The 27,066-nt window shown below is 50.3% G+C and overlaps 1 protein-coding gene across 15 annotated transcripts; it reads right to left on the bottom strand.

The window, feature by feature from the left end:
- On the bottom strand, positions 1–25,921 carry AMMECR1L (AMMECR1 like). Of its 15 annotated transcripts, XR_009453871.1 has the most exons (10): positions 25,445–25,917; positions 24,324–24,432; positions 10,299–10,742; positions 7,854–7,964; positions 7,414–7,573; positions 6,675–6,765; positions 5,080–5,176; positions 3,964–4,096; positions 2,257–3,489; positions 1–1,591 (listed from the first exon to the last, which is right to left on the bottom strand). XR_009453871.1 is itself a non-coding variant. In XM_059704808.1 (9 exons), exons 3-8 carry the CDS (start codon positions 10,703–10,705, stop codon positions 3,964–3,966), a joined length of 999 nt encoding a protein of 332 aa, XP_059560791.1. In that variant the 5' UTR covers positions 10,706–10,742; positions 24,324–24,432; positions 25,445–25,917; the 3' UTR covers positions 1–3,489. The 15 variants fall into 15 exon arrangements, 13 of the variants coding, with proteins under 13 accessions (XP_059560791.1, XP_059560796.1, XP_059560794.1 ...); XR_009453872.1 differs by lacking the exon at positions 3,964–4,096 and adding an exon at positions 4,776–4,969 and having other exon boundaries at positions 1–3,489; positions 25,445–25,916; XM_059704808.1 differs by having other exon boundaries at positions 1–3,489.
- Positions 25,922–27,066: the final 1,145 nt, after the last annotated feature.

A 27,066-nucleotide genomic window follows, 5' to 3' on the forward strand; every position in this document is an offset into this window, starting at 1 on the left:
CAGTTTTTACCCATAATGATTTATTCTCTACAATACTTCGTTAAAGAGTTCAATGATTTGCACTCAGCAGTTATATAGCCAAGAGCCAACCAAGTGTAATACGAAGAATTGGTCTGAAGTCCTTGCACTTGAAGGCTATACAAAGTCTCTTGCTTCAAGGAAATAGGAAAATTAATAAAAAACACACAAGCTCCCTAGGCTCCAGAATCTCAACAGAAAATAACACCAACAGTTAGTGAAATTGTAGGTGTTAACACGGAAAACAGATCTTGTGCAAATATTAACACCTAGGACTTCTGTATAGATGATTTTTATTATAAACAATAAAATGTTATGTCTCCATTACAAACCTTTCATACTGAAAGGATCCCTAACATGAATTGCTTTAATATTAATTATGAAGCAAAAAAAGTTTAAGAACCTCACAGTGGGAACAATCCAACACCGACAAACTCTAGTGAGGAGACATTCTCTTTTAATGTAAAACAAACACAATTCATAATTACAGAGAGAATGTCCCAGCTGTGGGTGTTAGGAGACAAGCTAACTTTCCAGACCAAAAGGCACTCACTGCCAGGGACGAAACAAGCTCCGAGCCAAACCAGCCACGGGGGGGGGTGGTTCCTGGAAAACAGCGGTCACCTACTGTCCAGCTTGAGCAGCCCAAGGACAAACGGAGCGAGCAAAACGGTCCCTTCTCTTGAAACCCACCACTCACACGTGGACTGGCCGCCCTCATGGCCGCGCAGGGGGAGTGTGCGGAGAGCAGTTCAGTTCTAGTTTGGAGCTGCCATCCCCTCTGCACAATGGCCACACGGATGATCCAGACTCAGTGTTTTCCTGAGAGCCACCTGCCACACCTTCATGAGGTGGCCATGACCGGGCACTCCCAGACTGCTTCCCGACGAGGCCCCGTTCAAGACGGACACGGACAGCGCCCTTCTTTCCAGGGCCACATCACTTTCCTTGGTCAACTCTGGAGTCCCTGTGACCAGCAAGAGGACCCCGAGCACCTCTGCTGCTGGGCCTGGGTGGAGCTCAGGGCCTGGAAGCCCTGCCGTGTGGTGCTAGCTTTCACTAGCCAGTTCTCGTGCAGACTCCCAGCCCCCTCGTGTGTGGGTTCAAACTTTTCTGTTCATTTTCTTAACGGCAGGTATCCTACCCCACCCCTGATAAGATAAAATAAAAAAAAATCACACTATACATTGGGGAAGACAGATAGGGCAGCATTTCTACGAGAAACAATAGGCTTGAAAAGCATGGCACTGTAAATGCTTGCATGACCAGTTTCACTGAGCGTGCTCAGGGGTAAAATTTTAGCACCATTTTTTTTGCTTTTTTTTTTAATCTTTAGAAATTAAACACAACTTTTAACATAGAACACTTGAACAATAATGAAGTGTAGCCCTATAGATCAATACTGTTGTACAAATTGAAGGTGGATGGTTTAGTCCCAAACTGACCGCCCTGACATCAATCCATGGCACCTAAAAGTAACTGTCGTCACGTTTGTAACAAGACATTTATTATTCTCAGCAGCAGGAAATCATCAAACAATCCCTTCATCTTCAATAGTTCTTTTTCATTACCTCTGCAAGGAAAAGTGGCAAGAAGTGAGAATCTAGCCCAGCCTGGGCATCCGATGTCAGCCCATTGTCCCTGCAGGCGCCATAGCCTAAGGGATGACGCCCAGCTAACCTGCCCACCTTTACTCCTCTCTTCCAAGAAACGAGACAGCTATGCCTATAATAGCATGTGTCGTGTCTTAGACTGTGTCCCTGTCCACCCCCTTCCCCAATTCCTGGCAGAAAAAAACTCAAAAGGTCTTTTGACTTGACTATTTGCCCATTCTGGAAAGCCACACCATCACCCCATAAACTTTTAAAAATAAATTAAATAACAACATTGTGTCCACCAGGTTGACATCCAATTGCTTCGAGTTCTCCAAGGGCGCTGCTGGACAGTTACCCTTAGGGTCTCCTCCCACCGGCCACTCCTCCTGGGCCCTTCCAGCAGTGCCCCCGTCACAGTGCTGCCACAGCCCCTTCCGAGTCCCAGCTGCCATCAGCTCTGCACCAAGCGGGTGAAGGCTGGGCAAGAGGGAAGAGGAACTTGCTGACAGGTACTTAGTCAGCAGCTATGGGAAAGGGAAGTATGCCACAGGAAAACGGAATGACCTAGACTAAAATGAGCTGCTTGGAACCCCGTCCCAGTGGGGTGAAGACTCCCAGCATATTAGGCAAGATAACGATTCACCTTGTTTAATTGCACAGCTTTGTTCTAAAGTCCTGTAAAGGACTGAATCAACTGTCTTCTCACTTCTACAGGGAAACTAGGAAAAGGAACTCCTCTGCTTTTCAGTCCCTTAAAGATGTTTGCCTGAAAAGACAAAAACAGTTTGGAGACCTGGATTTTCTCCTGTGACAATGTGTCTTTCTACAGCCCAACCCAGGTGCTTGTGTGAACATCTATGTCTTCTGTGAACCTATACAGCTATAGGCACTGCTACCAGGCGAGGAGTGAGGTAGCCAGGTGGTAAGAAGGAGGCCTCCCCTTTCACGCTGCACGCGGCAAGGATGTCAGGACCTCCTGCAGGCGTCCCAGTTCATTCCTCAGCAGGTTCCACCACAGAGCTCCCTGTGCAGTACAGGAGACTCACTGCGAGAAGAGCGCCAGGAAATCCAACCGACAGCAGGGTTAGAATTAAACCTTGGAGGCTGGCTGAGCAACGAATGCGATCCGCCACGCCATCCGGGGGCTTTCCATCTGGATGTGGGTGTCTGTCCAGGAGCCTCACAAGACGCACGGCGCCCACGGCCAACCCGAACATGGCGTCCACTTATGAAGCATGGAGGTTGTCATCATCTGTTGGTATGCAATGAACTGGACGTTTAGAAAAGGAATTTAAAACAACCTAAAAATGTGTCTTGTTGGTCTCCGTTGCCCAGACTGCCAGGGGAAAACACATCTACTTGATCTGGGGAGGCTACAAGGGTGCAAGTGGGGTCAGCCTTCAGGAATCATGACTTCCAGCTCCCACCGTGCAGCCAGCAAGCAGGTGGCCACGTGCATGCCGAGGGCCTTCTGAACCCACAGGCAATGCTCACTAGTCATGGAGGAGCCCCAATCCAACGGAACCCCATAATGAGGAAAGGCTGAAATAAGGCTTGGGCCCCTCGAGTTCTGTTTCATTCAATATAATCCCGTTCTCCCACCCCAACCCCGAGTCAGCTGGAGGCAGACTTGGCAACGGAAGCTAGCATCATAAAATGGTGCAGTAATAGAAGTAACTGGACCAGGAAGAGGAGGCGTCTGCTCCAATGATGTCATAGCCATTGGTGGCCACAGGGGGGTGGGACTGGTCATGCAGCCGTGTGTCAGGAGTAATGATTGTAGAGGGGCGGGGCATGAAGAGTGCCATTCTGGAAACAGTGCTGTCGAGAAGCAATATACTCTGCATAACTGATTGTCACCTTCTCACTTCGGTACCTGTGTAAGGAGACAGGGGAGGGTATTATGAACCCCAAGCACTTCATTCAGTGAAGTCACTCAGCATAGAAAACCAAAAGCTTATTCCACATTTTCAAAGAATAAAATGGAAGACCAAGAGCAACCTTACTTACAGAAAATGAAAGACAGCACAAGAAAACAATGTTGTTATACAAATGAACGAGATGAAAAAGCACACTCACAATACCCCTGAGCAGGGGTTGTCGGCACATCCCACCTTTAAACACTACATATGCTTATCGTCAGGCTGCTCTTAAGCAATCTGCTACGGGGTCTGGAGGAAGAATCTCAAGTCAGAGGACATGGGTGGCAGATTGGAAGAGGACTGCAACCAAGGCCCAGTGTAAACTGCAAGTCTACTTTCAGGTTAAAATGAGGTAAAATGACAGAAATACAACCTCAATGTGCAAAAAGTAACAAGCAAGTTATTTATAACCAAAAGGGCACAGATACCTAATTCTGGGTCAAATTCTCATGAAGCAGGTTAAAGGATCCTGGGGCTAGAGAGGACGGCCTCAGTTCCTGGATGAATACGCCCTCTATCCCAGGGCCATCAGAACAGAATTCATAGCACTGTGGCTTTGCTCTGGAAAGAGCCATGAGTCAGGATGCGAAGCATGGGTGTTACAAACCTATGGAGCCTACTACAGACCACAGGAGCTGGGTGTGACAATCCTTACCCAGAGCCATCTCTTTCCCACTGTAATCACTCCTCCACTGCAAGGTGATTATTCCTGAATTTTGACAGGGAAATGGCTGTTCAAATAAATTATAATAATAATAATAATGATAATAATAATGCTTTGTGTTTGAAGATTTATTTTTAATTTTTCTTGGAATCCAAAGCATTTAAAAAACACTGGGTTATCTTCCAAATAGACCTGTGAGGCTACTGTATGATTATTCAGCATTTGACAGATCAGGGGCCAGAGGCCCACAGAAGCCCATAGAAGCTAAACCCCTCAGTGATTTTGATTTCAGTAGGGATGGGAAGAGAACTGACATCTATGCTTGGCCCTGGTTTAGAAATTCCTCATATATCACCTTACCACAACCTAGAACAACCCTAAGACATTATCATTCACTTGTTACAGACAGGAGAGTTTTCCACTTCGAGTGGCAGAATAACTGACCAGGTCCCATGGCTAAGGGGTGGGGCTGTGTTTCAGACCCCAAGGCCACGTACACTCTACCACACTAGGCAGCCTCCCCAAAGAAGCATTCACTCCAAACAGGCAGGGGCGTTTCTTTTCAACTCTTCATACCAAGCATTTTCTGACTGTTCCTTTAAGGTGCCACCTGACCGCCTCAGCCTCCCCCAAAGCGCATCTGGCACAGACACCCACGACTTGCTCAGTGGCCTTGCCCTGCTCCCTCTGCTCTCAGCTTAGCTGTTGGGACACTCAGGAGGCTAAGTCTTGGCTGCCCTGTCCCCGCAGGGCCTCACCGCACCGCACTTCTGTGGTCAGGAGACAGCAGAGATACTTTCTTCCCCTTTCCATCAACAAGTACCCTCCATGCAAACCCAACTAAATTAAAATGACAAGGAAAATGAGACGGGGGGGTTACCTGGTGAGTCTGATCGTTTTTCTGAATTCACTGGTAATTGGAGCCTTAAAGCCACCTTTCCTGAGCAAGGAGTCTATTGTCTGGATCTGATCCCAGTCTGAGGAGAGGAGACACACTGAGGTCAGCGCAGTGACAGAGGGGCATGCTCTCACACGGGGAGAGGCGGAAGCAGCCACGTCTGCTGGGGAGGGGCAGGGGGAGCCCTGGGCACCGAGTGGTCTGCTCACTGACAGTCCAAGGGAAGCCTTGGCGACCTGAGACAGTGGCCTGACACGTGCCGTGTGACTGTCCCCAGGCCCTGCTTCTGTATCTTTCTTGTCAGAGGTGATCCCAGTGCCAGTATCTAGGAACAAACATGGTCCCACCGTAGACTGGTGGTGGGCCTAGTGCTGGGAGCCAGGGATGCTCTGTGGAAAGAGAATTCAGTGCTGCAGCTCATGTTCCTCAGTGTGGCCTTCCTTCATTGGATGGCTTCTTGGAGTCCAGTTTTCAATTATAGAGAATTGATAGTAGGAGGGAAGCTATTTCTTTAAAAAGGACGGGAAAGTTGTTCACACAGTGCTGCTGTGTTGTTCTTGCATGTTTGTAACAGATAAAACCAAATATATCAAACTGAAAACCAAACAAAAGTCCCTAAATTACTGCAGTATGTGCCACTTTTTAATTTTCCCAAACAATATTCAAATGGCAAAAGTACTCTGATTATTTACCGAGGTTATCATCACATCTCAGTATCAGAAAATACTTATGGTGTGCCCTCTCGTACAGAAATACGGGATTTATGATTTCAAAAAGGTGGATAAAAGGCTTCTGTTTTATGTCACATCCTCACTGCTTTTGAAAAAGTTTAAAACACAACCATAATGAAAATCAACAAGGCAACTTGCTGGCCACATAATTAGTTCACCGACATATTAAACCGGACAATTTTCTCTATTTCAGGTTCACATCTAACAAATACTGTGTGCGTGTTAATTTACATATTAATTTTTTAAAAAACCAGAATTCCAAGAAAGAAAGAATATGAGGTTACACATCACAGAATGCACAAGCAACGTTTATAGGTATTCTTTTAAAGGGAAAACTGCCCAACCCATTTTCCATCTTCAATGTCACAGTTTAAGAACTTAGTAACTACCAAGTTCCTTCGTCCCCAACACCTCTACTGCTAAATTCTTTAAAAAATAGGATTAATTACATTTTGCCTTTTTCCAAGTATAATACTGTTTAATAACTCATGACTAAGAGTTCAAAACTCCCAATATGGGCAGCTTCCCTTTACAATGAACTCCATAATATGGTCAAGTTGATTGGTGGAATTTTACTACAATCACCAATATTGGAGGACAAGAAATAAAGCTATTCCCTGAAAGTGAAATAAGCAAGTAGGAGCAATCATTCCCCCCTCCTTCTCCCAGCTTCTGCATCGTTCAGAGTTCATTCCTCCTTCTAGAAGAAGCTGGTAGGTATTAAAAAGAAGGGCACTCATTCTTAGTGGCATTTGGGCTGAAAGACCACACACTCTATTCTCCTGCCTGGTAGTCGGCAACACCATGTTCAGTGTTGTTCAATGAAATTCCATTTGTCCAACTCACCTTGCTCCTTAGCAACCTCAGGTAAATATGTGGCTGTACGTTTGACACCTTTTTCATTGATGAATTCAATTCGTATTCCATGGACCCCTACCTACAAAAAAACCCACAACCAAATAAATGGCACTGATTTATTCTAAGGACATTTCAGCCACCCACACATGACCAGGAGAACCTCTTGATTTCATCACGAATGCTGTCAGATATAAAAGCCAAAAAAACTAGCTTGAGAGATGTGATTCCACATGTAATCACCTAAGTGTATAAGGGTTATAGGAATAAATTCTTTCAATTGCTCATCTGATCATCTTGAACACGCCACCTTCAATCTAGTCCATTAAATGAACATGCCACAGGGTTTGATCTGGCTCAGGGCCCTTCACAAATGACTCTAAGTAACAACTTCGACTCAAGGGCTCACCAAGAAGGATCTGGAATATTCCAATTTATCATGATTGTTTCCTTTGTTGTTTATTTAATATTACTGTCATTCTTTTTAATTTATCTTTATTGTTGCAAGTATTACAGATGTCCCCCTTTCCTCCCCCATCTCAGTATTACTTATCAGGCATGGGAGAAGGATGTGAACCAAAGTAGACTTGGAAGAAAGAAATCTTCATAATTCTGCTTCTGATATTGTAGCACTTTTTCTGTCCACCCATGCTGCCCATAATTGTTTCCAAACTCAACTGTCACATTCTTATACCCTCTCAATGAAGGAGATACATCACCATGTACTAACCCGAACCCAAATGCAACGCAGAGTTCCAAATGCAGCTGTTCTCACCTCCCAGTCCAGGTAATCACTGGCATCCTCAAAGTTAGTAAGGAGGGAGACAGAGCAGGAAAGTTTAGGCAGCTCCTCTCGGGTCAGGGGGGGGAACCGACTGTCCTTAAGTGCACTGGAAGGGGACAAAAACACGTAAGTGAGGCTACTCTGGAGTTGGGAGCATGTGCCCGAATATTTACAACTGGAGCTATGCAGAGAACGTCTATTATCCATTCATACCCAGGTGCTAAAAACAACTTGATGCTATTAACTGTCTATACTTGAACCAGTAAGTGACTCACAGATTACAGCCTCCACAGTTCCTGCTCACCAAGAGAACACTCATTCTTTATTACTTTGAAGACAAATTTGATCGCCAATTTTTCCACCAATCTTATGCCTCGTGTAATTACCTGGTTAACGTGTATTCCCTGAGTCCTGAATGAAGATTCATGGCTGAGAAGGTCCCAATGCAGCCACGAAGCCGCTTGTCCCGCCCTGTCTTCCATGTCACAAAGAGCGGACTAAAAAAGCAAAACACAAAACACTCTCCAGCCCCAAATCAATCATGGATAAGAACAAACCTTGGCTTTATTCCTGTTTACTTGTTATTCCCCAAAATGATTGCTTTCTGAACTGCCAGCTCCCTGCAGGACTCTATTCCCCTCTGGGAGGCGTACAGTCCCGGTGGGACACGGAGGACACCTCGCAAGGCGCATGAAGAAAGGCCCTCTGGGCAGCCCTTCCCACGGGCCTTGCTGACACATGCATGTGCTACAGTCCTCTTCCTCTGTCCAGGACTTCTTTTTTTCTTCTAATTCTCCACGTCCTTCTCCTCTTCTTTACTCTATTTTGAATGTCCAAGTTCCCTAGTTCCACCCTTCATGCAGACACACTGGGCCTGTGCACCTTCTCCTTCTCATCTGCACGCACTCCCTAGAGCCCCACACTGTTCCCATAGTTATTTCTGCCAATGGCAACTACAAATATCTCCTGCTCATAAATGTTCAGAAAAGAAAAACAGCCGAAACCGGTTTGGCTCAGTGGATAGAGCGTCGGCTTGCGGACTGAAAGGTCCCGGGTTCGACTCCGGTCAAGGGCATGTACCTGGGTTGCGGGCACATCCCCAGTGGGGAGTGTGCAGGAGGCAGCTGATTGATGTTTCTCTCTCATCGATGTTTCTAACTCTCTGTCTCTCTCCCTTCCTCTCTGTAAAAAAATCAATAAAATATATATTAAAAAAGAAAAAAAAAAAAAGAAAAACAATGTTTCCAGAAGAGAGCTTATTATTAGCAGAAATCACCACCTTCTGTTTCTCGGCTACATCAGATGGATGGTGACGGGTTTTCTAGGAAGAAGTCTCGGGTCTATCTCTCTTCCTGAGACTCCTCCATGCTCCTATGCCTTTACCTCTTTGATGCCTGAATTAAACACTTCTAAAAAGCAACTTAAAAATTTCAAGTTACCTACTTCTTTGATCATTGTTACAAAGCAGATCTCCCACCCACACGTCTTTCCCTTATACTAACACACCTGAACAGCACCAGCTAGAGTTACTGTCTCAACACTACTCCACAGCCCTCAAGTAGTCCACTGTCTGCAGGTGGAAACAGGAGCCCAAATAGAATGGCCCTGCAATGCTGCAGCCACCACCCACTCTCCCAACCTGTGTCCCTCTCCTTTAGAGACATGCCTGCTCCCACTCAGACCCAGTGGGATCATCTGCACCTGTTCTGCAGGGTTTTTCTGAGTATGGTACCCTGTGGCAATACTGCCCTGAAAAGTTAGGACTTTTTCTCTTCATCTCTTCTCCTCTGACACCACCACACAGGAGGGACGACTTCTGCTCTGCCCACAGTGCACCACACACTATTTCACTTTGTGCCTGTGGTTGGAGGACTCAACAAGTCTCCCAAGAACAAGGACTTCTCTTCATGCCTCTGCACTCCCTGCCCAGTGGCTGTGCAAGGCCTTCCTATGCTGCGTGCTCCACGCATCTCAGAAAACAAAGCTCAAAAGCTCTTCCAAGCCAGCTCGGGGCCGCTCCGATTCCGAGCCAGGAGCAGACACCGGCCTGAGCTTCCTCACTTTGCACTTGATACACATGCTCCTCCCATCATTGGCACGTGAGAGGGCTGGGGACAAACAACAGAGTCTTGAATTAAAAAGAGTAAAACAGGGCCCTGGCCGGTTTGGCTCAGTGAATAGAGTGTCGGCCCGCGATCGGAAGGGTCCTGGGTTTGATCCTGGTCAAGCGCATGTACCTTGGTTGCAGGTTCGATCCCCAGCCCTGGTTGGGGCACGTGAGGGAGGCAACCAGTTGTTGTGTCTCTCTCACATCAATGTTTCTCTCTCTCCTTCCCTCCCATTCACTCTAGAAATCAAAGGAAAAATATCCTCAGGTGAGGGTTAACAAAACCAACTAACCAGTAAAGCAGATTCTGACATGTGGGTGGGGTGCCAGCAGCCCTGAGATTTCCATGGGATTGCTGTTGAACAGAGGGAGGGGACCCTGTGAAAGCATCGCAGCTCCCATTAAATGAGCTCCCAGTTCACCTGGACTTCAACACTACGGGGGTCCACAACGATGTGACAGTGTGACGATGTGACAGTGTGACCTGTACATTTGAAACAACAGAAGAGCCAAGAAAAAAAATCCTGATTTCCAGAACATTACTTTCACCAGAACATTACCTACACCTCCTCCAAATATAACCTAGTCCCTTTCCAATACTGAATCCAGTGGATACTCTAGATATTTCTCACCATCCTCTTCCTAAATCACATTCAAGTTTTATGAGTAGCGGGAAGATGCCATCCTGACTCTCACTGTCCCCTGCTCTGATGGATTTACTCACTAGGGGTCATTGGTGAATCTAGGAAGTCGTGGCTGAGGGAAGCCATAGAGGTGACAGTAGAGGACATCAAAGCAGTAGCAGCACATCTCTGCGGTCACCACCAGGTTCTTGGTGGTGTTGGCAGTTCCATTGGGTCGGGGAAGAGGACTCAGAGCTCCCGATGCGGGATTCATCCGTGTAATGGGGGAGTTTCCAGGTCCCAGAGTTAAGTCAGACACGTTCTCCCGACCACTGCCGCCATCCGCATGCTGGTGGTTTTGAAGAGGCCCTGAACTAGAGCCGGGGACAGGGGTGGACTGGTTCCCGTGAGTGTGCGTTCCACTTCCAGATAACTTGGGCTTCTTGACCCCACAACAGCCTGCTGCCAACTTGGGCTCGAGTGGAGGAACGCAGCGTCTTTTTCCCATCCTGACTCAGTGCTCGCGGTCTGGAATGTACAGAACCCTAACCAAAAAGAGAACAGATAAGCATTGACTCAAATGGTTAGCCAAAAAGAGAAAACAGAAACAGAAGAAAGAGTCTCCACACAGAGGCAAGAGTCATCCAGGCTCGCTCTCCCCAGGTCACAGGGCCAAAGGATCCCGGGCCAGCGTGACGAGAAGAAACCCCGAGTCCCCCAGCAGGAACCCCGGTTTATTTTCCATGACGCTTCGGTCACCACGGATGGAGGCAGGCAGCACAGTGTTCTCTTGCCGGGCAGAAGGACGGGTGGGGACAGCCCGTGAGGCTGGATGGTGGACGGCACTTCAAGGCTGGCCTGGCTGGAGGACTGCCCTGGACCTCGCAGGCTCCCCCTCAGGCTGCTTCCCCCCCCCCGCCCCGCTTCAGAGGATCCAAAGGCACCCTGATTTCAAAGGACCCCAGAGAGGTGTCCGCGCTTTTCCTAGCGAACCGCACCCTCTCAGCATTTCTTCATCACGAACATGAATTATGTGTGACTTCAGCCCCGACCTTAGTGAAGGTGAAAAGCCGTCAGCTGCCATTCCACAAAGAGCAGCCTTCTAACACAGGGCTCCATCTTTCTGTCCTCACAGCTATCCTTCGCAAATGCTCATTTTCTTTGGTTTTCAGAACTCCACTTTCTACATATCTCTCTAACCTTTTACGACCTCATTCAAGAAAAGCTACACCTAGTAGAAACTTTTATTCATACAATGACCCAAGCTTCATAGTCCTTTTGTGAGGTAGCCTTTCTGCCCTGGGGATGTGCCCGCAACCCAGGTACATTGCAAAGCAAACAAATGCAAAGCCACTCAGCTTAACATAGTGTGGCATCAGATGGGCCAGAAAGCCATCTGATGATGTGAATGGGAGGATCTTTTCACTAAATTTTTTTCTTAAAAAGCCCAAGGTAGAAATGTACAGCTATAACATGACCAAAATCCTCTTTCTGTTGTGTCAAATCACAGAATCAGGAAATAGAAATCCTATTTATTTCAATATCAATTATACCAAAGTTTGTAAAATTCTCTTGACTTGAGAAAAGTATACTGGTTTTTGTCAAGTGACTACATGTTTTAGCCCTTCCCTAGATATTCTCCCTAAAATTTTCTCTGATTTGAACGCATAGCACATAACTGCCTTTTTATGCATTACTCTAAAACATAGTGTTTTGGTTATAAATCCCACAGCCTTTTAAATCAAATAAGATGTTTACCTACCCACTTGCAATGCCATTAATTCTACAAAAACAGCCTGTCACTTGAAGTCGAATGAGATGTAAAAATTTCACAAGTTTTACTCGTGTATGTTCTCTTTTTTTATTTTTTAAATATATATTTTATTGATTTTTTTTACAGAGAGGAAGGGAGAGGGACAGAGAGCTAGAAACATTGATGAGAGAGAAACATCGATCAGCTGCCTCCTGCACATCTCCCACTGGGGATGTGCCCGCAACCCAGGTACATGCCCTTGACCGGAATCGAACCTGGGACCCTTCAGTCCGCAGGCCGACGCTCTGTCCACTGAGCCAAACCGGTTTCGGCCGTTTATGTTCTTGATATATGCTGATCCATAACAAAATACACATTTTTGTATCTAGGGTAATTTTTAGTGAGTTGAAAGAGCTGCCCTGACTGGTTTGGCTCAGTGGATAGAGCATCGGCCTGCGGACTGAAGGGTCCCAGGTTCGATTCCGGTCAAGGGCACTAAAAAAAAAAAAAAAAAAAAAAAAAAAAAAAAAAAAGAAAGAGCTGAGGAATAACACCTTTGTATTCTTCAATGTCTGGCTTGAAAATAGGATTCTTTTTGAGAAAGCCTTATGCACTTGATCCATTAAAACTTCCAGAAACTACACTGATTCTGAGCACAGACTTTCTTGTCTTGTTCAAACATTTAAGAGAGGGGGCAGAACATCTTGGTTGAAAAACACTGACTCCAAAACCAACTGGCCTGGGTTCAAATCCTGATCCTTCAGGATTGCCTGTCTGACTCAGTTTCCTCACAATGTGAGTAACCAGACTTGCCCCTGTGGTTGTTAGGAAAATGAGTTAACATATGTGAAGTGCTTAACACAATGTCTGGTGTGTAGTGTCAATTTACTCAGCTGCTCTCACCATCTGGGTTTTGTTTGACTGCTCCCACCGGCACGAACTCCTGGAGGGCCAGGACTTCACTGGGGAGTGCTTGCCTGAACAGGTGCTCTCCAAACAGGGTTTCACAAAACCCTCAAAACCACTCAGCAAGACAGACGATGCTCCTGTCATCTTACAGAGGTGGGACCTCAGGCTGAATAAGCCAGATAACCCGCCTAAAGGCAGACTGCCACTAAGAGGCAGAGTTAGAACTGGGAGCACAATCTGTATGCTAGACTCCAAGCCACAAAGTGTGAGGCCTGCCAATAATAACCGGTGGATTCAGCCCCTTTCCTAAGGGCAGGATGGAAAACAAACTACATCCAAGGGTGTACTAAAAACTAGCTTACGAGTTTGCAGAACCTTGCCAACAAAAATGGAGCAAGAAACAAATTCAAAACCAACATCTCAGCCATCACCTGCACAAGTACCAATTCCCCTGACATTGTCATTGGAGTTCACAATGGATGTCACTGGCTTCTGAGCTCTCATTTAACTTTCCACCTTGTATGTAACGTGTTAAATGAAGCAGAACAATCTCTACAGAGTTGGAGTTTGAACACCCAAAATTCAAAAAAAACAAAGAAACACAAAGGTTAAAAAAAAAAGAAATCTTTGCTCATTCTCATTACACCAAAGCACACCTGAAGGAAGAACTAGATGTTATGAGATTGTGACAACTCAGGTGTTTGTTAGCCGGCGTTATCAACTACCTGACTAGGAAACACCCCGGAACAGAGCAACAGAAGAGATTTCACACCACACCAAGGCAGAAGAAACGAATTCTCGGAATATTCTGCCTACACACAAAGTACAACCACTGACCTGCAGTGGGAACAAACACAACAGATTACATTTAACAATTCCCCCACACCCTCTCAAGCTACAATTTGAAATCAAGAGAACCAACCCAAATCTTGTGACTCTTTAGGCCCAAGCATTTCTTGGGAGGCCATTAAGCAAATAATTCAATCAATATTCTCAAGCAGTGACCAAAGGCAGCACTTTATCTTTCAGTATAAAGCAAATATTAAGTGAACTACAATAAAGAATGTTAAGTAGCACTGGCCCGGTGGCTCAGTTGGTTGAAGAGATGCCCTGATGCTCTGAAGTTGTGGGTTCGATCCCCAGCCACAGCACATACAAGAAAACAGCCAGTACATGCACGGATAAGTGGAACAACAAATCCACATTTCTCTCTCTCTCTAAAAATCAGTAAGTAAAAAGAAAAAGAACGCTAAGTAAAACAGGGTGCTGGTAGGAAATGCTTTTATTTATTACACTGGAGGCCCGGTGCACAAAAATTTGTGCACTCGGGGGGGGGAGGGGGGTCCCTCAGCTCGGCCTGTGCCCTCTCGCAGTCTGGGACCCCTTGGGAGATAACGACCTGCTGGCTTAGGTCTGCTCCCGGGTGGCAGAGGGCAGGCCCAATCCCTAGGTGCAGCCCCTGGTCGGGCTCAGAGCAGGGCTGATTGGGGAGTTGGGGCGCCGCCCCCTGTCATACACAGAGTAGGGCGAGCGGGAGGTTGTGATTCCACCCTCAGTCACACTCAGGGTAGGGCCAATTGGGGGGTTGGGGCACCATCCAGTCACACTCAAGGCAGGGTCGATGGGGAGGTTGCGGCGCCACCCCGTCATGCACAGAGCAGGGCCAATCAGGGGGTAGGGGCATTTCCCCGTCACTCACAGAGCAGGGCCCATCAGTAGGGCTGGGGCTCTGTACCCTGTCACGCACAGAGCAGGGCCAATCAGGGGGTTGGGGCGCCACCCTCTTATCACCCACAGAGCAGGGCCGATGAGGGGGTTGGGGTGCCGCCACTCTCACACTCAGGGCAGGGCCGATGGGGAGGTTATGGTCACACAAAGAGCAGGGCCGATCAGGGGGTTGGGGTGCCGCACCCTGTCACACACAGAGCCGCAGAGCAATCACGGGGTTTGGGCGCTGCCCCGTCACGCTGATCCCGGTGCCGGGAGGCCTCGCAGCTCCGCTGATCCCAGTGCTGGGAGGCATATTACCCTTTTCCTATATAGGGTAGAGGCCTGGTGCATGGGTGGGTGCCGGCTAGTTTGCCCTGAAGGGTGTCCTGGATCAGGGTGGGGGCCCCCACTGGGGTGCCTGGCCAGCCTGGGTGAGGGGATGATGGCTGTTTGCAGCTGGCCACACATCCTTCAGGGTGGAGGTCCCCACTGGGGTGCCTGGCCAGCCTGGGTGAGGGGATGATGGCTGTTTGCAGCTGGTCACACCCCCTTCAGGGTGGGGGTCCCCACTGGGGTGCCTGGCCAGTCTGGGTGAGGGGCTGATGGCTGTTTTCAGGCTGGGGGTGACTGAAGCTCCCAACCGGTCCTTTTTTTTTCTTTTTTATTCTGGGCCAGCTTTAGCTTTAAGGCTTGGCTCCAGCTCTTAGGCCTCCGCTGCTGAAAGTAGGTTTCTGGCCTTTGCTTACAATGTTGCGATCCTGCTGGCTGAAGCCCAGCAGGTTTCAGGGGTTTTGTTTAGCTTCTATGTTTGTTACATAGTTGCTTGCAGCTCAGAGGCCTGCAGTGGCAGGCGGGGAACGTTGGAGTCCTCCGTCACTGAAGCAAGCAAGCCTCATGTTGGTTTCAAGCTGCCTGGCTGCTGGCCACCATCTTGGCTGACAGTTAATTTGCATATCGCCCTGATTAGCCAATGGGAAGGGTAGCGGTCGTATGCCAATTACGATGTTTCTCTTTTATTAGATAGGATTAACCCCTATCCACCAATTTCATCAAAACTTTCTCTTTAGAGACTCTTCTAATCCTACTACAACAAAGCAGGTACCTCACCACAACCAAGTAGTCCCAGACTCAGCTTCCAGGACCACCCTACAATAAGCAGACACTCATTTCTCCAAAAGCTTGGCACCTGAGAGTACAGTGTAAGGTATCTCAGAATAACAGCGCAAAACAAAATAAACAAACAAAAAAACCCCCTAAAGATATACTCAACACCCCTTCTAAAACAATGTGGGAATTTGTTCTTACTTTTCCTCAAAACCTCTTAAAAACTAGCAAAAATAGCCAAAACCGGTTTAGCTCAGTGGATAGAGCGTCGGCCTGTGGACTGAAGGGTCCCAGGTTCGATTCCGGTCAAGGGCATGTACCCGGGTTGAGGGCACATCCCCAGTAGGGGATATGCAGGAGGCAGCTGATCAATGTTTCTCTCTCATCGATGTTTCTAACTCTCTATCTCTCTCCCCTCCTCTCTGTAAAAAATCAATAAAATATATTAGAAAAAAAAACAACCCAGCAAAAATGGTACTTCGATCCTAGTAGGAGTAACTGAATAGTTACTGCTGTCAGTTCATCTGAAATTAGTGGAATCAAGTGTAAAAATCCTTGCTTTATAGACACATTATGTCACCGAGACCCTCTCAAGCTTTCAGTTGGTTACTTTCAAAACTAACCTCACCCAGTCCAGGGGCTCCGTGGTTGAACACTGACCCAGGCACTCCAACAGGTCTCCGGTTTGATTCCTGGTCAGGGCACAGGCCTGGGGTGCTGGCTTAATTCCCAGTAGGGGATATGCAGGAGGCAGCCATGGATGTTCCTATCTCTTTCTTTCCCTCTCTCTCTAATAAGTAAATCAATAAATCAATAAAAACATGTTAAAAAACAAAAAGCTAAACTCAAGGGCCACTTTAAGAGCCAGTAGTAGTGATCTCATTTTCCTCTGTTCACTAGATATCAATGAGAATGAACTAGGTAAAATGGATTTCCACCAGATGGAGACAAAGTTGTACTTCCACAAAAAGGTGGAGGAAATAAAAGGAATGACTGTTTCACCTCCTAACTTAGTAAGTGTCAAATAAATATGTTCTCAGTGCTGAAGAGTCATCACACCTTCCTTGGGGTCCACCAGCTGGCAACTCCTCCTCCCTTCCTGTGGGGAAGCGGGCAGGATTCTACCGTCATTTCAGTCCCAGCCAGCCCTGCAGCCACCCTCACCCTGAGTCTCAGGGCTGGATGCCTTTACCTTTCACTACACCTAACCTGGTGCCCTGCATATGGTATACACATCAGCCATCTTATCTACATATTTCCTAGTTGATTTCATTTAAGTTTGCCTTTTTATAAGAACTAGAGGCTCAGTGCATGAATTCATGCTCCAGTGGCATCCCTCAGCTTTGCCTGCGGGATCAGGAGAAATTGGCTCTTCGACATCCCGCGAGGGGTCCTGGATTGCAAGAGGGCGCAGGCCAGGCCGAAGGACCCCACCAGTGCATGATCGGGCCGGGGAGGGATGCGGGAGGGCTCCAGGGCGTGTCTGGCCTGTCTCGTTCAATCCTGATTGGCAGGGCCCCAGCAGCAAGCTAACCTACTGCTAGGAGAGTCTGCCCCCTGGTGGTCAGTGCACATCTTAACGAGTGGCTGAGCGGCCTTAGCCTATCATTAGCATATTACGCTTTGATTGGTTGAACAGCCAACCAGACACTTAACATATTAGGCTTTTATCATATAGGACTAGTGGCCCGGTGCACAAAAATTTGTGCACTCAGGGGGCATCCCTCAGGCCAGCCTGGCCCCTCTAACAGTCTGGGAGCCCTCACAGGAAGTCCTACTGATGTCCCGGTGATGAGCGGGCCTAAGCCGCAGTCTGGCCTCCCTATGTGGAAGGCAACTGGCCGATTAGGTATATAGATACTTTCTGAAGGCAGCACAGACTCCTTCCTTATTTCTTTCCTCTGTGGTTGGAGAATAGGGGACTAAAAGGTGGACACAGCCGAAACCGGTTTGGCTCAGTGGATAGAGCGTCGGCCTGCGGACTGAGGGGTCCCGGGTTCGATTCCGGTCAAGGGCATGTACCTGGGTTGCGGGCACATCCCAACTGGGAGATGTGCAGGAGGCGGCTGATCGATGTTTCTCTCTCATCGATGTTTCTGACTCTCTATCTCTCTCCCTTCCTCTCTGTGAAAAATCAATAAAATATATTTTAAAAAAAAAAAAAAAAAAAAAAAAAGGTGGACACAGAACTGTGGCCGGGCCTGGGCCTCTTGTAGGCAGCAGAAAGAAGGAGAGGGGCTGGGGAAAGTCTAGACACAGTTTTCTTCAATTGTCCTCCCTTCCTCCGGGCCCCTCGCTCTGTTCTCTCCTTGTCGTGGTGGACACTTGGGCCTCGGACTGACAGGAGCCCAGCGACGGTGGAGTTCAGCCCCCTCACTTCTCAGTTGAACATACAACCACCTCACATTCCAAGTGGAGCTGTTTTCAAGTGGCTACAGTGCTAGCAATTCATGCCTCCCGGCCTTTCCCCTCTCGGGTTTCCTCCTTGAGTCAGTTGCAAACTTCACTGAGACACCGAAGCAACTGTGCCCTGGTACTTCTGCACCGGTCCCTGCCTGAGCCCACACCAGCAGGATCCCAGCTGAGGTCCCCTCCCTGCACCCAGCGCTCTCCTCCCTGTTCTACCACTGGGGGAAGGGAACAGCTCACCTTCTCTGGACCCTGCCAACCTGGCAGGCTGAGGCACAGGCCAGGCGGTGCAGCATAGGGTGCTGGTGGCTATGAGCCTTCTCCCCCTCCCTGAAGCGTGGGGTGGGGTTGCAGCAGCTCACAGCCGCCCCTGGGCACCATGCATGGAGATACCACTCTCTACTGAGCCACTGTCCGCCCAGGACCTGTGGGGGTTGGGGTGGCCTCGGGCTCCCACTGGCCCCACTGTAGCCAGACTCGGCTTGGCCGGCCACCCCCACTGCCGGAGGGCTGTGCATGCCCCACGGGCCTCATTGCCCTCATGAATCCCCGTGGTCTGGCCATCCCATCCCAGGAAGTGGCCATCCTGATTGCCATAACTCACTCTCCGGTGCAGTTGGGCCTGCAAAGCAAGCATGTAGGCAGAAGCTGGGCCTCTGAGGGGAAGGAGGAGGGATGCAGGCCAGGGCAGAAGTGGGGAACTTCGTGGTGTAAACACAGCCCTCCCCCCCGCCCCCCACCTCGTGCCGGCCCCTTGCTGCGCTGCATTCCCGAACCACTGGGTGCCTCTGCCCAGCACTGTGCTCTCGGGCCTGGGGTGGGGATGAGGGACCTGGAGCTGCGGCCTGAAGGCAGCCCTCGCTGGCCTGAATCACAGTGGTTGATCAGGGAGGGATGAGGGGTGCCAAATTCCGCCTCTCTCTCTCTCAGGGCCCCGTGTCCGGGCGGGCGGGGCTCAGGCCCTGCTCACCATTATATTGCTGCCCTCTCTGTTGCTAATGAGGCCACGGCAGGGGCTGCTGACCTGGCCTAGGCCCCTGGCCAGCCTCCTGCACCTGGACCCCAAACGGCAGCAGAGCTTCCAACAGCCAATGCAGCAGCAGTAGCCAGCGCACCAAGTGCACGGAGCCAGCTGGGGGGCGGTGGCAGTGGTGGCCAGAGTCCCAGCTCCCCTCTGCCATGGCCCCACCGGGAGCGCCTGGCACAAAGTTCCCAGCTCCCAGCGCCGGCGGCCGGGGACTTCTTAGGTGCCTCCTCCTCCCCACTGCCCTCGCTTCATGAATCACAAGTTTCCCCGGAGGCAGCGGCTGCAGGACGCAGAGCAGGAGACAGGGGAGCAGGCTGAGTGCGGCTCAGCTGGACAGAGGGCACCGGCGCAGAGATCTCCCCAGTGGCAGGGGAGTCGCTGCCCCCTGGGGAGATGTCCTCCGCGCCGGTGCCCTCCATCAAGCCCCACTCCCATCTCCCGCTCTGGGTCCTGCAGCCGTCGCCTCCGCGGAAAATTGGGATTCATGAAGCGCGGACAGCTGGGAGAGCCGGGTGGCTTCAGGGCTCCAGGGTTGCCTCCTGCCTTCCTGGCCCTGGGCTGGATGGCTCCCGGCGGGCGGGCGGGGCTCATGCTAAGGCAAGTGATGCCGCTGATCCCCCGCCCACCCCTGGGTCGCACACAGGAGTGGGCCCCCTGTCTCTGGTAGGCGGGCGAAGGGATCGCCACCGCTTGTCTTGGCCCCAGCCCCCTCCCGCCTGTGGATCGCACACGGGAGTGGGCCCCGTGTCTCCGGTGGTTGGGGGAGGGCTCCGGTGTAGTGATCAGCACCACTTGCCTTAGCCCCAGCCCCCGCCCATCCCGATGGCACACGGGGGGCCTGGATGGTGGCTTGCCCCCCTGGATGGTGGCTTGTGCTGTCCTACCATGCCTTCAGTATGCAAATTAGCCGCCATCTTAGTTGGCAGTTAATTTGCATATCGCCCTGATTAGTCAATGGGAAGGGTAGCAGAGGTACGGCTAATTACCATGTTTCTCTTTTATTAGATAGGACTAGGGGCCCGGTGCACGAAATTCGTGCACTGGGTGTGTGTGGGGAGGGGAGTGTCCCTCAGCCCAGCCTGCCCCCTCTCACATACTGGGAGCCCTCAGGCGTTGACCCCCATCACCCTCCAATCGCAGGATCGGCCCCTTGCCCAGGCCTGATGCCTCGGCCAGAGGCGTAGACCCCCATCACCCTCCGATCGCCTGATCGGCCCCTTGCCCAGGCCTGACGCCTCCGCCAGAGGTGTCAGGGTTGGACAGGGGACGACCCCCATCTCCCCCTGTTCACTGGCTCTGGCCCCTGCCCAGGCCTGAGGCTTCTGACCCAGGCTTCAGGCCTGGGCAAGGGGACCATCATATCCCCCCAATCCCCGGCTCCGCCCCCCACCCAGGCCTGATGCCTTGGCCAGACGAGTTGACCCTCATCACCCTCCAATCACCAATCACCGGATCGGCCCCTTGACCAGGCCTGAGGCCTCTGGCAGAGGTGTCAGGCCTGGACAGGGGACCCCCAGCTCCCCGCGGTTGCAGGCTCCGCCCCTGCCCAGGCCTAACGCCTCTGGCTGAGGCGTCCGGCTCGGGCAGCGGGGACCCGCAGCTGCAGCGGCCCCGCGATTGTGGGCTCCGCTTTAGGCCCAGGCAAGGCACCCCTAGCTCCCGGGACTGCCAGCTTCGACCGTGCCCAGCTCCCATCGCTGGCTCCACCCCTACTTCCTGCTATCACTGGCCAGGGGGGCAAAGGCGCCTGATTCTCCGATCATGGCTGGGGGGCAGGGCAAAGGCGGCCCCAGGGCTTAGCTCCCCCATGGGTTTCCGATCACTGTCAGTGGCAGGGGGCTTCTTTCTGCTTTCCCTTTCGCCTCCCTGCATTGTGCCTACATATGCAAATTAACCACCATCTTGTTGGCAGTTAACTGCCAATCTTAGTTGGCAGTTAACTGCCAATCATAGTTGGCAGTTAATTTGCATATAGCCCTGATTAGCCAATGAAAAGGGTATCATCGTACACCAATTACCATTTTTCTCTCTTATTAGATAGGATGTTTATGGCACAACCTAATCTTTAAATACTTGGTTCCATCCTGATACTAACTGGAGAGTGTGTCAGAAACTGGAGCTAAATTCTAAGTATTTATTCTTATCAACAATGTTACTCTATTCAGCCCAAACCTAAGAATGGTTTAATTCATAGGAAAATGGATAGCCAATGTGGACAATTCATTCAAAAGTTAGGTGAAATATCCCATACATGAACTTCATGGTTTGATTTATGCTAGTAGCTGTCTTCTTTGCTAAAGCACTCCAGTAACTGGTCAATCCTAAACTTAGCCTCAGCTGATATTAACTTTAGGTTGCTCGAGGCTTTCCTTGGGAAGACCATACCTACTTTTTAAAGTGCACTTGAAAAGAATTTTCTTTCTTTTTGAATTGATGGGGCACATTTATTTGTCTGAAGGGCAATTTATGATTTCAGGAGCTAATACAAATGTTGTCTTATAAATTGCTGATGTTTACAAACAAGGTCTAAAGACCAGTACTGAGGGGAGGACACCCTGACTGAAGTGGCCTTCCTCTCCAATACTCCGAAATCACTGCAAGCGATAAGCTGACACTGCCAGTTCCCATCTTCAGAGGACAGAACCTAGGCTTTGGGGTTACAGCCCAGGCTCAAATCCCAGCTATGATTTGCCACACACCGGATATGCACTCAGGCAGGCTGCCCCACTGTACGGCCTTGGGCTTCTGCTACCCCAGAGTTACCTGTGAGTAGTCAATGAGTAACACATTAAGAGCATTTAAGCAGTTCTTTGACTTATAACTACTATTTATTAAAGCACCTGCTATAACCAATACTGCCAGTGCCTCTATTAACAAAAGTAGGGTCGTTTCCAAAAACAACATAGCTCTGAATTCTTACCATTTCTACAGAAATAAGTGCCTTCAGCCCTAACTGGTTTGACTCAATGGATAGAGTATCAGACTGCGGACTCAAGGGTCCCAGGTTCGATTCCGGTCAAGGGCATGTACCTTGGTTGCGGGCACATACCCAGTAGGGAGTGTGCAGGAGGCAACTGATCGATGTTTCTCTCTCATCAATGTTTCTAACTCTCTATCCCTCTCCTTTCCTCTCTGTAAAAAAATCAATAAAATATATTTTTTAAAAAAAGAAAAAAGGAAATGTGCCTTCATAATAAAATTCTATTAAGAACCACCTTGTGTGGGAGGGGGTGGCGGGGGAGAGGTCAATGGGGGAAAAAAAGAGACTCATGTAATACTTTAAATAATAAAGAATTAAAAAAAAAGAACCACCTTGTAGTTTAAAATATTATAATATTAATCTGTGATTATTATTCCCATGACCGTAATGCTTCCCTCCTGGAAGAGCAACGATTTCTAATAAACCACCCACTGTTCTTCTCACTGTGAGTGCAGGAAACATAAAGAATGACTATTGGGCTGAAGGAGAGCTGTACACAGTTCTATTCTATCTGGCTCCTCTTAAGTTTATACTAAAAAGAAATTAAACTTGCTAGATATGCTATTATTATGGAAGTCTTCATATATATTGAATACTGACAGAACTACTCCATCAAAGTTAGATTTCAAAAAACAATCAGATTAAAATATCCAGAAAAGCCTGGACGTGGAAAAAAAAATCAGGTTTCACCTTTTGAAGACAAGCCTCAAAATAGTTAACTAGGGGGCATTACTTTACTACAGGAAATATTTGTAGTAGGAGTAGGGAAGAGGCTAAGAAAAACGAGGTCTCTGCATTTTTTTCTTTATTAGTATACAGGTGATGTTCAAATCAAGCTTTAATACAGAAGGGCACAGACTGTTTCCTTTGTGTGTCAGAGAGAGAGTTAAATAAAAACTTCATCACGTGAGTAGTGAAGTGGCACCTGAGATACAATTCTGGCTGACTTATGGAACTATTCCAAACAACAGACAAATGAAAAACCTACAAACATTCTGGTAATCATTTCAAATAATCATTTGCATATTTTTGAAAACCCATCACACACATCATAAACAAAATACTTGCTGTGTGAAAAATTTCCCTGCAAAATATAGATTTACTTATATATAATTAAACGTTAGACTTAGAAAACTTCACAGAACTATACATTTTCACGTTAACTTAAAAGAAAAAAAACATAACTATAGGAGTCAAAAGTTCTATTTTGTTTTTAGATCCCCCCCATCGCTTCTCGGCCTTTTGGCTAAGATCAAGTGTTGTTTTTAGATCCCTTCCCTTTACTATGTGCCAGATTTTTCTGGGCTTCAGTTCTTTCTTTCCTTTTTTTTTTTTTCCTCTAAAATTTATTTTATTGATTTTTTACAGAGAGGAAGGGAGAGAGATAGAGAGTCAGAAACATCGATGAGAGAGAAACATCGACCAGCCGCCTCCTGCACATCTCCCCACTGGGGATGTGCCCGCAACCCAGGTACATGCCCCTGACCGGAATCGAACCTGGGACCCTTCAGTCCGCAGGCCGACGCTCTATCCACTGAGCCAAACCGGTTTCGGCTCTTTCCTTTTTTTTAAGTATGTTTTTATTGCCCTGGCTGGTTGGCTCAGTGGATAGAGCATCGGCCTGCGGACTGAAGGGTCCTGGGTACAATTCCTGTCAAGGGCACATGTCTGGGTTGCAGTCTCAATCCCCAGTAGAGGGTGAGTACAGGAGGCAACCGACCAATGTTTCCCTCTCCCCACTCCTCTAAAAATCAATAGTAATTTTCCCCAGAATTTTGTTTTCATGTAGGATTTTAATTATTTTCAAGATAATAGCATCACCATCACCATAACAGATTTAGGGCAAAATGTCCCAAAAATCTCTGAACACTAACTGTATGGAAGAGACCCTATCACTGACCTTGACAGGAACTGCACTGCTATGCTCTTTGTTTGTTTTTTTAAAAAGAGTAATTTGTGAAGGGACAGAGCCAGACTTATGTATTAAGACAAAGAGGGTAAGTGTAATTAATACTGCATGTACCACCACCACCTAGGTCACTCTACTGGGATTATGAACAATAAACTTGTCCTTGCATATTTAAAAGAGAGCAAGTGGAAAGCACTTCAACATTAAGACCCCCACATGGAAGTGGAAAAATCAAGTAAACAAAGTAAAATCTATACCCCAAGTCCCAACACAGGCCCGAAACAAACGATGAACTTCTATTCCAAATACCCGAGGTACTACTCACTGAAGCAGGAAGTGTGTACTGCCAGGGGCACGGCTATAACAGCGCGGGGGAGCTATTTTGTCTCCGAGATGAATTTCCGTCCTTCCGATTCCATCCTTCCCTCCTGCACCTGAGAGGGAAATGCCGGTGCAGTGAATGAACAAAACCGAGGCAGAGGCAGCGTGAGAGCTGGTTTCTGAAGAACTACAGTCCCACAGAGCAACGCTCAGCACACAAGCCGCCCAGGACCAGGCTGGCTCTCCTCACCTCCGAACGTTCCAAACCTGCCCCTGCGGGCCGGGCGCCCGCGTCCCGGCATCGCCCCAAAGCAGCGAGGGCGCCGGGGATCGAACTGAGGCCATGACGGCCTCCTCCGCCACCAGTTCACATCCAAACCCGCGCTCGGGCAGGTGTACCGCGGCGGGCCCCCCGGCCTCCGCACGCAAACGCACCGCCCATCCTCGGCCGCAGGCCGGCCCAGGGCGGGCCGCGCCCCGCGGAGAGGCCGCCGGCTCGGAGCCGCCATCCTCCTCCTCCCCGCGGAGCAGGGACTGCGCGCTCCGACTGGCCCGCGGGAGACCGGCCCTGCCCGCTCTGCCGGAGCGCGCCGCGGGCCGTGGGAGCGGAGGCCCGCGGGGACCAGGGGCGGGGCGGGGCGGGGCGGGGCGGGGCGGCGGAGTGGAGTTCAGGTCGGGACACGCCAGGAAGGGCGGGGGATGAAGGGCAAACCCGCCTGGGAGGGGCGGGCAGCCCAGCGGAGGGGGAGGCGGAGGCCGCGGGGCTCCGGTGGGCGAGGGAGGGACTGCGGGGGGGTGGGGGCGGCAGACACAAACCGGGCAGGAGGGGCGCGCGGAGCCGGAGGACGAGACCGAGCGGGAGCGGAGGGCGCGCCGCGGGCCGAGCAGGCCGGGGAGGGGGAGCTGGGGCCGGGAGGGCCGCGCGTGGCAGGGCGGGAGCCGCCGGGAGGTCCGAGACCCCCCAACTTTACCCGGACCCGAAACTGTTTCCGGAGGCCGCGCCCTCGTGGGACACGCGGCCCGCTGGCCCCCCCGCCGCCGCCTTCCCCCCGCCCTGGCCCGGGTCCTCGCCGCGACCCCGGGGAGGAGGCCAGCGGCCGGCGGGGAGGCGCCGCCGAGTCCCACCTTCTCTCCCGGGCCAGGCGCAGCCGGGGCGGACCGGACCTCTCACGCGCCGCCTTTTCCTGCCTCATGGAGCCATGCGCCTGGGGGGCCCAGAGAAGCGGCCCGCGGGCGGCGGACGGGCGGGCGGGCGGCGGCGCCGGCGGCGGAACTGGAGGGCCCCCGCGGCTGGAGGACTGAGCGGGACCGGCCCGAGCCGTCCGTATCCCGGCAGCCACCGGGGCAGGGTGACGGGACGCGCGGAGGGGCTCTCCAGGGGCTCCGCGAGCGCCGCCGGGCCCCTCCGGGCGCCGTCACGTGACCCGGCCGGCGCACGGTATTGGCTGGCGTGGAATTTAAAGGCGGCTTGGCAGGGTCGGGCCGCTGTCGGGCGATGGGACTCGAGAGGGACCCGCAAGAGGAGCCCCAGGAGGCGGGCCGGCGGCGCCGCACACCGAGCCGAGGCCGCTCGGGCCGCGTCGGCGGCAGGCGCGGTGTATGCCGGGCCGGCCCCGCGAGCGCTGTGTGCGCCGGGACTTGTAGTCCAGCCTGGCTCCGCCCCGCCCCCGCTCGCGAGCGCAGGGCGCGCCGGGACTTGTAGTCCAGCCTGGCCCCGCTCCGCCCCGCCCCGCGAGCATCTGGCCCGGGACTCTGCTCAGAGCCCGGGGGCTCCGCCGGCGCGCTGACTGGGCCGTGGCCAGACGAGCAGCCCCTTCAGTGCTTTCCCCGCATACGGAGCTACTCAAACGGCGCTCGCACGACAGGGGCCTCAGAAAGAACGATAACATTTTATTCAAGTTAGGAATAAATTATTTTAGTTTCATGTACTTGCTATTGGATTTGAATTGATGACTTGCGTATCTATTTTTTATTTTTTTACTTTTATTGATTTTTTACAGAGAGGAAGGGAAAGGGATAGAGAGTTAGAAACATCGGTCAGCTGCCTCCTGCACACTTCCTACTGGGGATGTGCCCGCAACCCAGGTACATGCCCTTGACCGGAATCGAACCTGGGACCCTTCAGTCCGCAGGCCACGCTCTATCCATGGAGCCAAACCGGTTTTGGCACATATCTATTTTTTTAAACATATATTTCTATTGATTTCAGAGCGGGAGAGCAATCATCAGTGATGATGAGAGCAATCATGGAGTGGCTGCCTCCTGCTCGCCCGCAGGGGGTGCCCGCCCCAGAGGCCTTGCCCGACTGGCAGTCAAAGGCGACCTCTGGGTCCATGGCCTCACCACAGCCTTGCTGTTTGTAGGCCCAGGGTTGCACTGAAAGTCCTATTTTCGCCCTGCTCCCTCAACCTACCCAAACTGTATGGACCTGCAGCATGGACACGCCCTGTTTTGATTATATATTTATAATCCTCACCTGAGAATATGTTGTTGTTTTTTTTAAGAGAGAGAGAAAAGGAGAGAGACAAAAACATGGATGTGAGAGAAACATTGATCAGTTGCTTCCTGGATGGGGATTGAACCCGCAACCTAGGTATGTGCCCTGGCCAGGAATCCATGAATACAACGGGACCTTCTGATGTACCAGGTGAGACGCTCCAACCCACTGGGCCCGGGCAGAGCACGGCAGTCTTGTCAGCAGCACAGACTCAATCTCACACACCAGTATAGACTGCTTTGTCTTGCTA

This window comes from Myotis daubentonii, chromosome 7, assembly GCF_963259705.1.
Source record: "Myotis daubentonii chromosome 7, mMyoDau2.1, whole genome shotgun sequence".
Taxonomy (NCBI): Eukaryota; Metazoa; Chordata; class Mammalia; order Chiroptera; family Vespertilionidae; genus Myotis; species Myotis daubentonii.

Excerpts from the sequence above, each read along its gene's own strand:
- AMMECR1L (XM_059704809.1), bottom strand. The coding sequence starts at position 10,705 with ATGGGAAAAAGACGCTGCGTTCCTCCACTCGAGCCCAAGTTGGCAGCA. Across the intron at positions 6,766-7,413 it reads TGCGTTGCATTTGGGTTCGG|GTAGGGGTCCATGGAATACG; the intron begins GTTAGTACATGG and ends GTTTTTTTGTAG. Across the intron at positions 4,097-5,079 it reads AAAACGATCAGACTCACCAG|AGCAAAGCCACAGTGCTATG; the intron begins GTAACCCCCCCG and ends GGCTCTTTCCAG.